The sequence below is a fragment of the Paramacrobiotus metropolitanus genome, unplaced genomic scaffold (assembly GCF_019649055.1).
Source record: "Paramacrobiotus metropolitanus isolate TYO unplaced genomic scaffold, Prichtersi_v1.0 Parri_scaffold0000003, whole genome shotgun sequence".
NCBI lineage: Eukaryota > Metazoa > Tardigrada > Eutardigrada > Parachela > Macrobiotidae > Paramacrobiotus > Paramacrobiotus metropolitanus.
The window spans coordinates 681,191-696,671 of record NW_026570223.1 but is presented as its reverse complement, the minus strand read 5'-3'; the positions used below and the strand labels follow the sequence as shown (position 1 = coordinate 696,671).

Here is a 15,481-nt window from a genome sequence, read left to right as displayed (position 1 = left end):
ATAATGTCAACCATTTGCTTGCTTTTTATCAGTATGGCGCGTGAATGTACGAGTAAATACTGGCTTACCGCCGATGGATGAAAGCAGTGCACCAGATTTTACCGCCAAAATTTAAACATCTAAATTTGCGATGTAAAATGGGTTTAACGAACACTGTAAACATTTCAAGGTCGACACCATAATCAAGGTTACTTGAGTAAGCGCACAAATACTATGTACATACATAACTCTACTGTGCAATATGCGGGTGTATTTTTAGCGACTATGAATAATACTTTACAACACGTAAAAACAGTCTGGCGAAACCACATAACTGATAACATAGTCCATATTTAAGGTGTTCATTGATTTTAACAAAATCATCATTATTTTTTATGCAGGATATGCATATCAAAACGCAAAAACGTTCTAATTACCAAAACATAAAATCAAGAGTTTTATCCGTATTCGAAAATTAGCAGTACCCGATTACGATTCTATAGTTTAGCCACCGTGACTGCATTTCCATCTCCGGCCACAGACGCAGTTGAAGTTCACCGCGCTATCCGCATTTCATTCTGCGTCATTTGTGCGGTCTTCTGTCCGCTAAACGAATACCGTGCATCGCACTGGCACAAATTACGATAAAAATTACTATACGTTAAACGATAAACACAACATGTTAAGGGAAATACTGATGAGAAAAGTAGCGCATCGCTTCTTGTTATCGTACGTTGCAGGATACGATTTACCGGTCAAACAGTACATGACTGTATACTTTTACCGGTCAAACAGTACATGACTGTATAAACCTTATTAGTGCACTTAATTTAAGAAACAAGTAATCAAGGAATTTATGGTTAATCACGATATCAACCAACTCGCTGCTCTTGAGTTGTAAACGTTCTCTAATTTCGTAATTTCCCGTGGCACACACGCCTATAATTTTGTAGTTCTGTGTAATGATCTACGGTAGCAAACTCATATAAAAACCAAATATCGAAGTTTTCACTATTGACAACGTTGCATAAACACGTACCTCGACACATTCTCGATACTGTGCAGTATGTCTCTCGTATATTTTTAAATTTTACGTTTTTAGTACGTACTTGCTTTATTTTTTGCCCGTTTGTACTTATGACTGATGTTATGACTAAATCTATACTTTTGTACTGTCCAATTTAACGAGATGGGGCACAGTCGCTAATGGTAAGTTGTTGCTGTCTCGGGCCACGTATCTGTACTTTTATTTACCTGTACTTTTATTCACCACGGTAAGTACAATACATACCGTACTTTCTATAATTTCACGGCATTCAAGAAATTTATGTTTTCTGTTAGCGCTCTTGCACCCTGCCCAATCCTCTTCCTTTGAATTACCTTGCTGTCTTTTATAGGGTACATAAACGTACATTGTGGACTTTACACTTTTTTCAGCACTCCGTACACACCCTTTCACACCCTTCCACTCCGTACACAACCTTTTGCACTACCTTTCATTCCGTGCACAACCTTTGACACTACCATTCACTCCGTACACTACCAATCCGCGCTACCTTACACTACTAAACTTTTAAACTGCGCTACCTACAAAATTGCACTACCAGACCCTGCGGCAACTTCTTACACAGGGAGAGACCTACGAAACTGGGTCGAAAACTCTTTCGAAAGCGGCACTGTCCAAACCCTGCGAAGAAAAACCGGCACAAGGGCGCCTAGAATAATTTTGTCACGGGAATTCGATTTTGTAACTGACAATGATGCTTTGAATTATGCAGCAATAACTGCTGTTAACGAAAAAACTCTGCAGTTCCAGAAATAACTCTGCTGTGAAAAATTAAAAAAATAAAAGTTAGTGCACGCAGATAAAGGTAGTGCCGAATGGTTGTGTACGGAGTGGAAGGGTGTGAAAGGGTGTGTACGGAGTGGTCACCAAAAAGAAAACCGTGAAGTGTAAAACGTCTCTAACTTGCTTGCTCAACGCAGCGCTCTTTTTCGTATTGCACGGTAAAAGAGCTGGGCAATCCTGCCGCTATTAGTAAAAACTATGCAGTAAGCTACTACCAAACCCGTCTAACCGTCTCGCCTAGCGGCGGTTAACCTGGCTTAATAGTGATTCGCTGACGCAATGAAGGAGTTTTTCTATGCAACACCAACCGATTATTTCAGTATTGTTTCACAGCTAGACAATCATGAATCGGCAAACGTCACCGACATCCAGTCCTAACGCCACTCGCCTGTGGAACCGCATTCCGGTGGTGGTCTTCGCCATCATACAGATTGTTGTAGGAATGGCGCTAAACCTGAATGACATCATAGGTAACCTTAGCGCATAACGGTTCTGGCGTGCTGTCTGTCACTGCGCATTAGCTAATCATAAGTTAAGTAAATTATTTGGTCATGGTTGCCATGGTGGAACTTGTACGTTCTTAAAATGCTATCGCGATCTGCAGGATTCTTCGTTTTGTTAAGCGACCCAGCCAAAATGTACAGCGCCGTCGGTTCGGTGTTCTACGTCATGGGCACCTTCTTCATCATCACTGGGATTCTGGGTATCGTGGGCGGTGCCCGTCTGCCGACGGACACTGCGCCAGCATCACGAAGGGCTCTCCTGATTGCGTGTACCGTTATGAGTATTCTGGGCGCCATGACCTCGGTGGTGTTGATCGCGCTGTCAGGTACCTTTCTGGGACTTTGTGTGCAGTTTGGTCTGCATATCCTCATGTTTCTGGCCAACGTGGGACAGACGGTCGCAGCGGGAATCAATCTGTGCAAGATGCCCAAGACATTGAAGGTGGCGCAGATCGTCTTTCCGCCACCCGGTGTTTATCCTGGAGCACAGGCTCTCGTCTGCAATCAAGCAGGTCAGCCCATGTACTTCGTGCCGACGCAACCAGCTGGACCGACAGCGCCTCCACAAAGCAGGGAATCGACATGGGACAGCCCCTCATCCAACAGAACAAGGTCTGCCTGATGGTTTAACGGTGCTTCTTTTTGTCACGGAATGACTTCCTTTTCTGTTACGAGTTGTTATATCTTGTTGATACCAACTGGAATTTTACGTCTGAGAGGGCTAATTTTTTATGGTTCAATCTCCAAAATGTCTTTTAAGCCATTGGTTGATTGTTGACTGTCAACTTATGTGACCGGTTACGGGGAAACAGAAATTGATGGTAAAACTGATATTGGTGAGGCACCGTTATATCAAAGTTTTATTCCGATGCAATCGAAAGGATTTCATACATACGCATACAACTGTAACAAAAGCATTTTGCCGCGCTTCCTCGGCAGTTGTTTTGTGCAGAGTAGTTATGATCGATCTTGGTAGCTTGATCACAACACAAAGCACCGATGCCAACCTAACCTTCCAGACGCTCATGCTCGATTTCGGGAAAGATTATGCCAATAATCTGCATATTATTGGACCTGGTGATGGTGGGTGGAGCGCTGTGGTCTGTCCTGTCTGTTCAGTGGTTTGATGGTCAATGGTCAGCGTGTACTATATATAGCTGTTCGCAGTGTATGCACCCACACTTGGCACTGCGTCCGGCAATGATGAAGTTTAGATTTTTTTACTAATTTTGGTTAATCCCATATCTGTTTACGCCATGGTAGTGCCAGCGTCAAAGTCCGCTTTGCGTAAGCTTAGCGTTCAGAAGTTGAGGGAACTGTGTGTTGAGTTAGATATTTCTCATGTGGATACCGACGGCAAGAACGCACTTTTGCAGCTTCTAGAGCCTCGGATGTTCCCTGTGGATGACACCGATTCCATTGCCAAAGTGGTTGTAGAACTGAAGTTGGACAGGAAATGCCAGAGTGAACTGGAAGCCGAAGGGATATCCAGCAAGTCTGCCCTGTTGTGCCTTGGAGAATCTTCCAAGTTCCCAAGTAACCTGGATATTGTAAGCCGTGAAGGAGTTCGTTGCATCCTGGAGCGATTCATCCGTGCCGAGAACAGCGGCCGCGGTCGGGAAAAGCCACCCAAGCCAATTCCCCCTTTCCGCGAAGCCAGCCCACCGCACGGCAGTCCTGGCCAGCGTGCAGTCAAAGGTCACGCCGACCGCAAGGAGGTCAATCTTCCCCGCAGCAGTGGTACCCGCGGGTGAGTATGATAATCTGAAGCCGGCATGCTTGCACCGCTCTGTTTCAGTCATTTCAGTTAAGAGTGATAAGTCTGAGTTTATGGCCAAAAGTTTTAACTGCTTCCCAACGGAAGCACGTAAACTGCAGAGGCCGCATGAGCTGGCGTGCCCTAAACCAGGGTCGAAAAGCAAGCATGTTTCTCCTCTTGATCTTTCACTGGATGAGTTTTCCGTTCACAGCTGGCGAACAGCGGTTAAATTGTGCAAAACTCTGTCTGGACAGTATGCAGAGACGCTCCTGGAGCATCTCGAATATAACGAATACTTGGCTTCTATGCGTTGTAATTTTACGGATGAGGCTGTTCTTGAATTTGACACTGACCTTCGACATTCTGCTGAGAACGAAGGGTTTTCGTTAAATGATTACCAAGCACGAAATACTGTCAGTTCTAAGCATTTTCATGCGATTAATCGCCGAACAGAGCATGGCGCCGATCAAAGCGACAAAGGTCAGCCTTTTCGCGGTCGCAGTGGCGCCAAAATGTCCCGCTATAAGTTTGCATGCTGCTTTGCCTTTCAAGAAGACAACTGCTCTCGGTCATCTGCTTCCTGCTATTATTCGCACGTCTGTGGTGAAGGCGGGAAACGCGGGCATGGCTATCATGGCCACCGAGACTCAGGAGCTGCGAGCCCTACTGACACTGATAATTAATTTAGCTTGTCTTAATTACTTTGGCAGTGCAGACTCAACGGGTCTGCGTCGCCTTTATTTGGCTCTGTATTGTGGTCTGACTAGAAATTTTTATTACTGGGTCATCTTGTTATTGCGCGCCAGTAGCGCATATTGTAATTTGCAGTGTGTCCGCATTTGATTATCTGGTGTTCTTGGAATTTTAATTATTGCATTGCTTCGGCGACGCATTATTGCATTGCTTCGGCGACGCATTATTGCATTGCTTCGGCGACGCATTGTGTCTTATCGTTTATTCTGAATGTGGGTTAGAAGCATTTTTGCTTTTGTTGTGCGATTTGACATGTGAGGCAAACCCTGTTTTCACAGGCTTCTCTCTGGGAAAGTGGGACAGCTCCTGCTAACCTTTGCGGAGAAAGACCTCTTTATATGTGCAGAATAATAACCCGCCAGATTTATCAAACAAGTGATATCAATATCATTTGCATTATTCATTTACTGGAGTCATTATTTCTCAAGCCGACTAAAAGCAGTGTTCTACATTGTCGCAGTTTGGCATAATGCTTTATTTACCACCGGCTTCGGAAAATACGCATAAACTATATTAGCTGCCGCGCATATCCTTAATTAAAATTTCGCTGTAATACATTTTCTGCTTGGCGCTACTTTAATTATTTTTTTTTATAATGTCTCATAAGGCTGGCTTTCATTAAGTTTATTGGCGATAAAGTGCTCCACACTTTTAAGTCTTAATGAAATTTAAGTGTGACCTTTCGGTTTCTGTCTGTTTGTAATCCGCCTTGACACAGTTTTCACTGTGTGGCACTACGTCAATGTCTTGTGGATTTCCGACGTAACCACGCGCAAGGTTCCTGATTTTTTGGTTGCTCCAACTTGCCTCGCCATCGGAATATCCGGATCATAACCAACTTACCCATCTGTTTGTGTTGTGTTTTTCTGCTCTTGGGGGTTTGGAGGTTGTTCCCGCTTCGCGGGCGTGTTGTCAGTAATCAATAAATCACCCCCCTTTTCGATATGGCATTATTTGTGTGTACGGTAACAGAACCAGGGAACAATAATGGGAAAGATTATGCCAATAATCTGCATATTATTGGACCTGGTGATGGTGGGTGGAGCGCTGTGGTCTGTCCTGTCTGTTCAGTGGTTTGATGGTCAATGGTCAGCGTGTACTATATATAGCTGTTCGCAGTGTATGCACCCACACTTGGCACTGCGTCCGGCAATGATGAAGTTTAGATTTTTTTTTCAGAGGTTGTTCCCGCTTCGCGGGCGTGTTGTCAGTAATCAATAAATCACCCCCCTTTTTGATATGGCATTATTTGTGTGTACGGTAACAGAACCAGGGAACAATAATTGCCAGAGACAGTTCATTTTGACTCTATATCTGCTCTACCCGTATCTGTGTATATATGTGCAAGTTGCGTAGTAATGCTACCGACTTCATCACACTTTTGCAAGCACGCAGCCGGTATATCATTATCCCGCAGCGCAGCTGCTTATGTGTTAGATCGACTGCCTTTCGTGAAGGGACAACAACCAGCGTAGGTTGTTCCTCTACAGCAGCCGGCTTTTATGGATCCATCGCCGTCTTACAGTACCACTGGTTGTACAGGGAGCTATGCATGCAAAGCAGGTAACATTTGAAAATTCATTAAACTTGGGTGTACTGGATAATTTTGTAACTTTGAAGGGCATATTGGTATACCAATGTTTGAATTTCGTATTCGCAAGGACATTTATTTAAGAAGCGCTTTCGCATCAACAGTCAAAACAAGAAGGTAGTCGTTTCTTGACACATGGTAATTTTGTTGGCAAAGTTCAGTACGAATTCGCTGTACAAAAAGCGGTCTGCAATTCTGCGTACATACAAACCGGTGCTTACTATTAATTTTGATATTATGTTGTTTGTGCAATTCCGGTTTAATTTCTTAGCTAATACTGTATGGTCATATACAATACTTATGTACGAGTCATTATTATGTTATGTCATGTCTCGTAAATCAATAATGACGCTTTGTTATTTAGGCTTCATGTGCCGTTCCAGTCTGACTATTGCTGAAGCTTTCTAAAGAATGGTTTTTGGGATTGGCTGTGATCGTAGTGCTTGGTATGTTCATATGTACTACATACGTAGTTCTTCCCTGGGTTTCTTACAGTTCGTTGGAATTGCGCATCAGTGTTCAGTATAGCAGTTAAGTTTTTAATGTTTCCAGAATTACCAACAGATACATGTAACTCACAGTTTTAAAGATCAAATTTAACATTCGTTGATAGTTCACAAATTATCAGCTCATGAATTATTAATTTACGGTTTTAAGAGTAAATTTAACATTTTCACTGGACAGTAATTAATTGTTGACCCTCAGTTCCTCAGTCACATAAGTGATAGTTCCTTAATATACAGCTAGAAATGATTCTGACACACGGCAAAAAGACAAGGCTTTCTCATTATTCGCACGAGCACTCGTTATCTTCTCCTGTCCAGTTGCAGTTGCTAGCCTGGACGGTGAATTCGACGGTGGCGCCACCGCTGAAGGATGGAGAAGTACGCAGATGACCAGTCCAAGGGAACTATGGAAATAAAGAAGAGTCGCTTAGAAAAAAGGCAATCAAGGAAGACTACGTTGTACTTACGCCGGAGCAGCCGTGGGTGGCGCAGAAGTCGTTCATGGCGGTGTCGATGACGGGGTAGTCGGTGGGGCCGGCGGTGATGAGCGCCACTACATCGTGCACGTCGTTCCAGGTGCAGCCGGCTTCGTTGAGGATCTGCTCCGTCAAGCTCATCACCTGGATGGCTTCGTTGTAGGTGCCGCCCGGACTGATGATGGTGCGGTTGGCGAAGGAAGTGAAGGCGCGCACCGAGGTCATGAACAGGCTCTGACCCACGCGGACGGCGTACCTGATTAAAAAAAACTCATTACTGTTAGCAATGCGACCCGTGGCAACACTGGCGATAAGCAGTAGTCATTAAAAGCATTTGTAAACAAACTGTTTAGCGAAAACAATTATGATCGCCTTTATTTAGACATGGGTGTCTTCAACAGTACAAAACGAAGCACATGCGAGTTGCCTTTACGGTATTTGGTGCATCGACGGCTAAAGATTAACAGTCAATTAAAATTTGAGTAAAAACAACTTACTGCCACGGCTTAGTGGTGGGTTTTGTTGGTGCCACCGAGGAGGAAATCGGGACAATGTAGCGCTTCCATGCACTGCAGCATTCGGAGCGTCGTCGGTGATGTCCGCTAGCCACTGCAACCATCAGCGTTATTACGAACAAGCGTCACGGCAGCGAAAAACAAATCTTTCAGCTCGCTAAAGCCTTAATAAAGGTCACTTACCGCTTGTAGCCGCGACAGCCAATAGAGCAGCCAGGATAGCGAGCTTCATGATGGAAAGCGAGAAAAATTAGGAAATGTAACAAGGAGCCACGTAAAGGCTGAAGCGGAACTTGGACACGGTGCAACTGATGGAAGCTTCGGATTTCGCAAACCGTTTATATATGAATTTTCCATGCAGCATGCCAACTTTGGTTGTCAATCTGGAGACGTCACAGTGATTAAACGTTATGGCAGCATTTCAATAGGGTAGTAAAAGTTTAGCGAAACCATATTGCAAATGACGCTTATGCAACGTGTAAAATGGAATTATGCGGGGAAATGATCACTGATGTGAATACTGATATGGGAAACTGGTGCCTGGTTTCTGTTTGTTTGCGTGTGCTTGGTTACGTTTTCATGTCCGGATTTTCAACGAGATGCCGATAAAGTGCACGCGATTCCAGAGACATTATAATTTTATCGGCATCGTGTTGGTCGATTGTTAGCGGAAACCGAGAAACCCGGGAACAGTAAGCGCACGTACTATACCGGAATAATGGCCATTTGTTTATCAGTGTGGCGTTCAGCTGCCAACAACAGCGTATGCAGACAGAATACAGCCGTTCACCGGATTCACCCGCCAAATGAATTGTCTGAATTTGCAGTCCTAAAATACGTTTAACGAACACTATAAGCATTACTAGCGTACAAGTACTGCATAACTGCACATGCATATTTTTAAATTTTGTGAGTATGACAGTCCACGGGAGTAAAACCGGAAAAAAACTTTCTGACGGAACTATCTGTATCTGTACATCACACAGTCTGAATTTATGTGGTTCATTTTCCAGTCGTTTTCACAAAATCATGATTCTTTTTTTACACATGATCCATACGTAAAAATAGTTTAATCCCTGATACTGTAACGTAAAATCAGTATTAGTTGCGGTATACCAGATTCCGATGAAGATAACTTGCTACGGTAACAGTAGTTCTAAAGTCGGTGAGGGGCAGTTAAAGTTCACTGCAGAGTGTAAGAAACGGAAAAACATGCAAGCAAGTAAATTTCTAAAAGGGCAAAGGATGCTGCACGCGGTCGTAAGCTGATCGACACGAAGTATTCTTAATTTTGCCGTTGAAGAAGTACCTGACCACTGCTGTACTCAAGGAATCTCTTTCAATCGTACAATATGTAAAGCTACAAAGTATATTACGTGCACTGGTTCCATACACTCGATTGGACGAACCGTGGGCTCTCAGCTGCACATGCTGCATGAAGCAGGTAGGAGTAGCCGTTTGTTACAATATTTCTGGAGCGTATGTGCCTGTGATATTTTATTCATCTTGCATCCTGAAAGCCTGTTGCATTTGGAACACGGTGAACATGTGGATAATTCTGCCGGAAGAGATGGTACCAGTCTCCAGAGCCTGGATAAAAGTAGTGATGATTAAACTCTTAATTTTGCTGGGAATTAAACATTATGATTAATTCAATTAAAATTATGGCAATTTTGATTATGCTGAGCATAATTAAAATTGCGCATTTTTAATTAAGCTTAAGCATAATTAAAATTCGTCAATTTTAATTATACTTAAGCTTAATTCTGAGTAAAATTATGAACAATATAAATAGCCTGATCAAAAGAAAACTGAATTTTAATTATGATAGGCAAAATTAAAATTGGACAATTTTAATTACGCTCCAGTTTAATTAAAATTGTTGAATTTTGATTATGCTGATCATAATTAAAATTGATCAATTTCCAATTATGATAAGCTTAATCAAAATTATAAGCAAAATAATTATGATGAGTTTAATATTCACTAGATAAAAGCCGGCCCGGAATTAAAGCCGGCCGGCCCTAACCGGCGGTAGGCTCTTAGTTGCCCAATTAAGCACACATTACACCACAGAAAATCGTAAATTATAATACCGAATTCCGGGACAAGGTTCAGTAAAGGAATTTTATTTGTGTACAGCAGTTGTCTATATTAACCTACCAAAGTCAGCTACCCGAAGGAGTGCGAATATCAAACTGAAAATTGGTACTTCATAATAAAATAATTCAGTTAAGAAAAATTAATTTTTGGGGAATTTTTGTGACCATAGGTCAAGCAGGGCGATAGCCTGCCAAACCGACAGGGATGGGCATCCTGCCATTTGGCAGGTCACACGCCGAAATTTATAGAAAACCATGGGAACATGGCACTGAGGAGCACGACCACTTAAACAAAAGGTTTTGATAAGCCCTACATTTCTCAAATGCTAATGTGGTCATCGAGATGACCAGTGGTCAGCAACACAGAAAATTGTAAAAAACGTACATTTCTGGGCGGTCACTTGTTAAAAAAGGTACAGTGTCCACTATGTTGGAATAAAAAACCGTTTAAAATGTTCTGAAGGCAGAGAAAAGCGACAAAATACATCCTTTCCAGTGAATTTGCGGTGATTGTCGCTTAATCCTGTGTTTACCTGTGTGTTGAGAACTTGTGCCTACTTTCGGCGCTGACTAAGCTGACTTTCGGTGGACTTTTAAGTGAGTAACGGGTATATCGGTAAGAGTCTACACAGCCAACAAGCAGTCTTGAGCCGAAAATCACAGCAACAATCCGCACAGCACTGCTAACAGTGTCCGGCGTACAGCACAGTGGCGCTGTATAATTCATTTCCGCATGGTCATTTCCGCTGCCAGCTGCTAAAGCTCGGCAACTCCACAAAGCTGCTACGCGGAGGGGATGCAGCAGCTAAGTACAACTTTAAAAAGCTTTATGACTACGTTTTTACATTAACCACGCTCACATTAATTCAAATAATACCGTTCCGCCATATGCCGGACTAGATAAAGTGCGAATTTCATTCGCTTTCTGAATGTAAATTAGGTCTGGTCTCTAAAATTTCGATATCAATAAACAAAAAAGCACACTCATCTCTCATCTCCGTAATTTGCGATAATTTTTATAATTTACGCTATACTTGTACACAGTTTTACCATCCAAAAAATTGAATTTTTAAAACATTTTTTGGGTTGCTGACCACTGGCCATCTGGACGACCATGGAAAGACTAGAGTTCGTGCTGCTCTTTTTTCTCAATTTTCTGATTCCATATTTTATTTTTTATTATGTCTCTAAGATTTTATGTTGAATTTATAAGATTTATTGTTAAAGTAGCACCAAGCCCATCCCTGTCAAGCGTGGCAGGAAAATTTCAAATGACCATCTTTTTCCACCGTCCAGCTATTTTTCAGACCATGCAATGCCTTTGCAGTGTTTGCCATAGGGCTAGCTTAAATGAATTATATGTGAATTATCGGGTGCTGGGGTGGCCGTATATACAGCCAAGACCTCCGCGAACCCCAAAGGTGCCATTTTGGTGATCTTTGGCCATTTGCTGTGTGCCCCAAACATACTGCATCTGATGCCCAAATTTTTAAAATAACTAACAACATCCCTACTCTGAAATAAAACTACTAACTACGAGCTTTCTCCATTATGGGTCGCTGCAGGAATTAAGTCCGCCACCCTGCCATTTGACAGGGATTGTCGGGAACGGGTTAAATAACGGTGGGAAATGCTGTGCTACCGTACCGGGATTAAAGACGGCCCTAACCGGCGGTAGGCTCTTGGTTGCCCAATTAAGTAAACATAACACCACAGAAAATCGTAAATCATAATACCGAATTCCGGGACAAGGTTCAGTAAAGGAATTTCATTTGTGTATAGCGGTTGTCCATATTAAATAACGGTGAGAAATGCTGTGCTTCAGCTGAAGTCGAGTAGGAAATCTGTCGTAGCCTGTTTGGTTTTATTTTCTTAGTTGGCGGTGTTGTGGCGTTGATTATTTAAAATAACAAAACGAGGAAGAAGCTGGCTTTATTCGAAGCGTCAGACTTTTCTATTTGTTTCGGTATGATTCGTTGGAATTAAACATCGCAAATCAGTTCAGTTTCTGATGGTGTTTCACAATTAGTATACTGACATGCTATGCGAAAGTCGCACCGCGACAACCGCACTAGATGACCAAACCTACTCAATCGGTAGAGTGGGAATATGCTCTGGACTCCGTAAGTGGTACTACTGCCTACTTCCGCTAGGTACGAGCGGATTGCTGTGCCTAACGAAAGTTACCGAAACCAAAACACTCAGGAACTTCCCAAATGTTTAATCACCAAACCGAACGAACGAACAAACAGAACAGAACAGAACAGAACGAGGTATGAACTTCCTTCTAACCTAGAGTCACACGACCTTTCAGCTAGAAACAAGCTCACAGATTTAGTTGAAGTTAGAAACTTCAGACTGATTAGTCAAACCAGAATCGTGGATCGCATTAGCGATCAAATGCGTTAGATAAGAACAGCAAATCGTACGTAACAACACGTACGTCATAACACGTACGTAATACGGAACAGACAACACGTACGTCATAACACGTACGTAATACGCGCAAACTACGCATAGCGCGTTACCCCCACTGCTACAGAATTAACGTCCGCGTTAATCAAAGCAAACAAAAAAACAAAAACCAAATTCAAAGAAAATCAAAATCCAGGAAAGTACCGTAATCCTGGGGGATCCATTTTATCATTCGCGTGTGGAATCCGGGGTGTGACGGGGGTTCGAATGGAGGTCCAAGTTGATGAAGTTGGTGTTCCATCCAAGTTCTCCGAAGTTTTTCGTTCCACACGCGTCCAGTTTTATAGTCATCCATCCAATCTTTTCGTATCCAGGTGAGACTTTCATCTATCCTCTCCCTCCGAAGAGCTCCAGGATCCAGAATCGAACAGGCCAAGCACACCAGAAATGTCAACCATTCTAAAAACACTGGCCACAGCAAATCAAAAAACACAGATCAGAACGGCAAATACCGATCATTATCAGCATCTTCAGTGCACCAAAAAGTGGATATTCAATTTCCACTTATAACTGGCAATTACCCCCACTGCAAGCCTGCATTTTTAGTTAAACGATAAAACACAGTCAATCATAAACAGTTCACAAGAACCAATACGATAGCATGGTTCTTCGCAATGATAAAACAAAACGCAACCACAATCATCCAAATTATTTTTGAACGATTGATTCAAATCCCAACTGGATTATACACATCCAGTTATCAAAACCAAACAGCAATCGTAATTACTGCTCCTACTGCGAAATCAAATTGCTTTTAAAATCATTTTTACAGAAATCAAACACTGCACCGCAGCACAGCGTTTCCATGCACGTAGCTACCACACCGGCGGCTACGGCACACAACACAGTTCTCGATTAATAAGTACTTCTTTTCGCCAGTCAACAAGTTTTTATAACTTTCTGACAATTCAGCAATCAGCATCCCTTTTTGCTGATAAATCCTGCGGTTATGAGCAAAAGCAAGTTACACTGTCAGTACACCACAGACAACGGAACAGCGGACTCACAACGTAGCAGTCAGAACTTAAACGTGAGCGTTACAATGCTCACATTCAGCTCCCATTTTCCACAATTCGGCATTCATCCCAGGCCAGTAATAATTCCGCAAAACATACTTACGGACTGACCAGTAATCATGCAAATTACCAGCATGAAAACTTTCATGGCAGTCTCGTAACAAGTCCTGACGGCTAGCTTCCGGTACGACTACGCGGTGTCTACCGCGGTTCCGAACTGGTGCACTTTTTTCCCACATGCGCGCCATGGCATTTAAAACATATCGGTTGTCCGTCTGGAAAATACCATTTAGTGTAATTAATGGTGATCTGCTTACCATTATCAACTGCACTTCCTTCGGACGTCTTCGCCTCATTACTAGCAGCCTTAACTGCGCTGCTATCTGCATCAACTGGCTTCCTGCCACTGAACTGTTTTGATTCAGAGTAACCAGAACCGGGATTACTGTTACGCAGCTTATACTGCAGTTTCAGTTCTGACAGAAATTCTTCAACATCTGCCACTCTTTTCTCTTCCATGTATTTGAACCAAAAGAAACGGTTCTTCTTTAATCCTTGCTTCAGATAATACACACGTTCAAATTCGTTCAGATCTAACTTCCTGAACGACGTAGTGAACCAATCCACATACGAGTTCGGTGTATCGTCACTACCAAAATGACGATCAGCAATTTTATCACGAACAGCCATCAAATCCTTCTCATCCGAGAAATGTTCTCGGATCATCTTCTTCCATTCAGACCACTTCAACTTTTTATTATAATCGTACTTATCCAAGTACCAGGTAAGTGCCGTGCCAGTAAGGCAGCGCGACAAGCACTTACTGATGACGTCACTGTCCGACCAACTGTTGTGGTTTTTACAGTTATCTACACTCTGGATAAACTGTTCCACCTTATTCGTATCTGTTTTCCCATCAAACTTCTCAGGATACATTGTATCCGTCCTGAATGCACCTTTCATAGCATTCGTAAACTTATCCATATCAAATGGAGCGGAAGCAGTACTACCGCCCTTGGCTTCCTGTTCCTTTAAACGACGATCAAGTTCAGCAACCTTGGCTTCCATCTTGGCCAAAGCAATTGTGCTAACTTCTGAAATCGTTGGTGAGGGACTACGCGACTCACCCAAACATTCCTGCATATTATGCGCACGCTCACGTAAATCCAGAAAATTTTCCAGCTTCTGGGTATCTTTGGCCACAAAGACGGGCTTCTGAACTGCGCTATACAGCTTTCGTACAGGTTCAGGCATATCCTGTACTACTACGCTGCGTCGACCTGCTTCAACATGCTAAACAAAGATAACGTCATCATTCACTGCATGAAGTCCATTATTCTGATCAACTTTCCACTTATCAACAGCAACATTAAATGCTGTTTGTTCAGCCAGAAAACTCGCATACTTTTTATTCAAGGCAGCTGTGCCTTGTTGAAAACTTTTCTGCGCCTTCTCCTTCTCTAACTGGAACTTCTGCTTTTCCAGTTGCAACTTCTCGCTTTCTTTATTCACATGCTCGAACGCATCCTGCATTAGCTTTGCGTCTCGAGTACGCATTATGCCAAGCAACTTCACCTGATCAGCCAACTCATTATGACGATCAACCAAACCGTCGTATTTATCGACCAGATCATTATGCTTCTCAACTAAACCATCATGCTGTAAAACCAGCGCATGATATCGCAACTTTTCCGCGTCCAGCTCTTTACGTAACTGTTCAACCACGGCAGCGGTTGATGACTCATCGCTTTCTTTTCCAACTTTCTGACTGTAGTGAACATCAGCGTCTTCAATACGCTGATTATCTACAGCAGCCAGTTCCATATCACTAACATCATCATCACGAGTAACAACAGCTGAATAATCTGGAGCATAATTAATTTGCTCCAAAACCTTATTCATTTCCGTCAAGTCCAAGTGTTGAGTTTCCGCGGTATCCTTCGCAGTACCACTCAAA

General features: G+C 42.8%; 2 protein-coding genes across 2 annotated transcripts; one reads left to right on the top strand and one right to left on the bottom strand.

The window, feature by feature from the left end:
- Positions 1-878: 878 nt before the first annotated feature.
- LOC129597733 (uncharacterized) lies at positions 879-3,173 on the top strand. Its single transcript, XM_055495400.1, has 3 exons — positions 879-1,188; positions 2,162-2,298; positions 2,433-3,173. Exons 2-3 carry the CDS (start codon positions 2,172-2,174, stop codon positions 2,951-2,953), a joined length of 648 nt encoding a protein of 215 aa, XP_055351375.1. The 5' UTR covers positions 879-1,188; positions 2,162-2,171; the 3' UTR covers positions 2,954-3,173.
- A 3,784-nt stretch (positions 3,174-6,957) lies between these two features.
- On the bottom strand, positions 6,958-8,255 carry LOC129596966 (uncharacterized). The gene is made up of 4 exons (XM_055494373.1): positions 8,115-8,255; positions 7,914-8,025; positions 7,408-7,672; positions 6,958-7,344 (listed from the first exon to the last, which is right to left on the bottom strand). The coding sequence occupies exons 1-4, from the start codon at positions 8,161-8,163 to the stop codon at positions 7,222-7,224; spliced, it is 549 nt and encodes a 182-aa protein (XP_055350348.1). The 5' UTR covers positions 8,164-8,255; the 3' UTR covers positions 6,958-7,221.
- Between the last annotated feature and the right edge of the window lie 7,226 nt (positions 8,256-15,481).

Coding starts and splice junctions, on each gene's coding strand:
- LOC129597733 (XM_055495400.1), top strand. CDS start 2,172: ATGAATCGGCAAACGTCACCGACATCCAGTCCTAACGCCACTCGCCTG. Junction 2,299..2,432: donor AAACCTGAATGACATCATAG/GTAACCTTAGCG, acceptor CGCGATCTGCAG/GATTCTTCGTTTTGTTAAGC.
- LOC129596966 (XM_055494373.1), bottom strand. CDS start 8,163: ATGAAGCTCGCTATCCTGGCTGCTCTATTGGCTGTCGCGGCTACAAGC. Junction 7,673..7,913: donor CCCACCACTAAGCCGTGGCA/GTAAGTTGTTTT, acceptor TTTTTTAATCAG/GTACGCCGTCCGCGTGGGTC. Junction 7,345..7,407: donor CCACCCACGGCTGCTCCGGC/GTAAGTACAACG, acceptor TTATTTCCATAG/TTCCCTTGGACTGGTCATCT.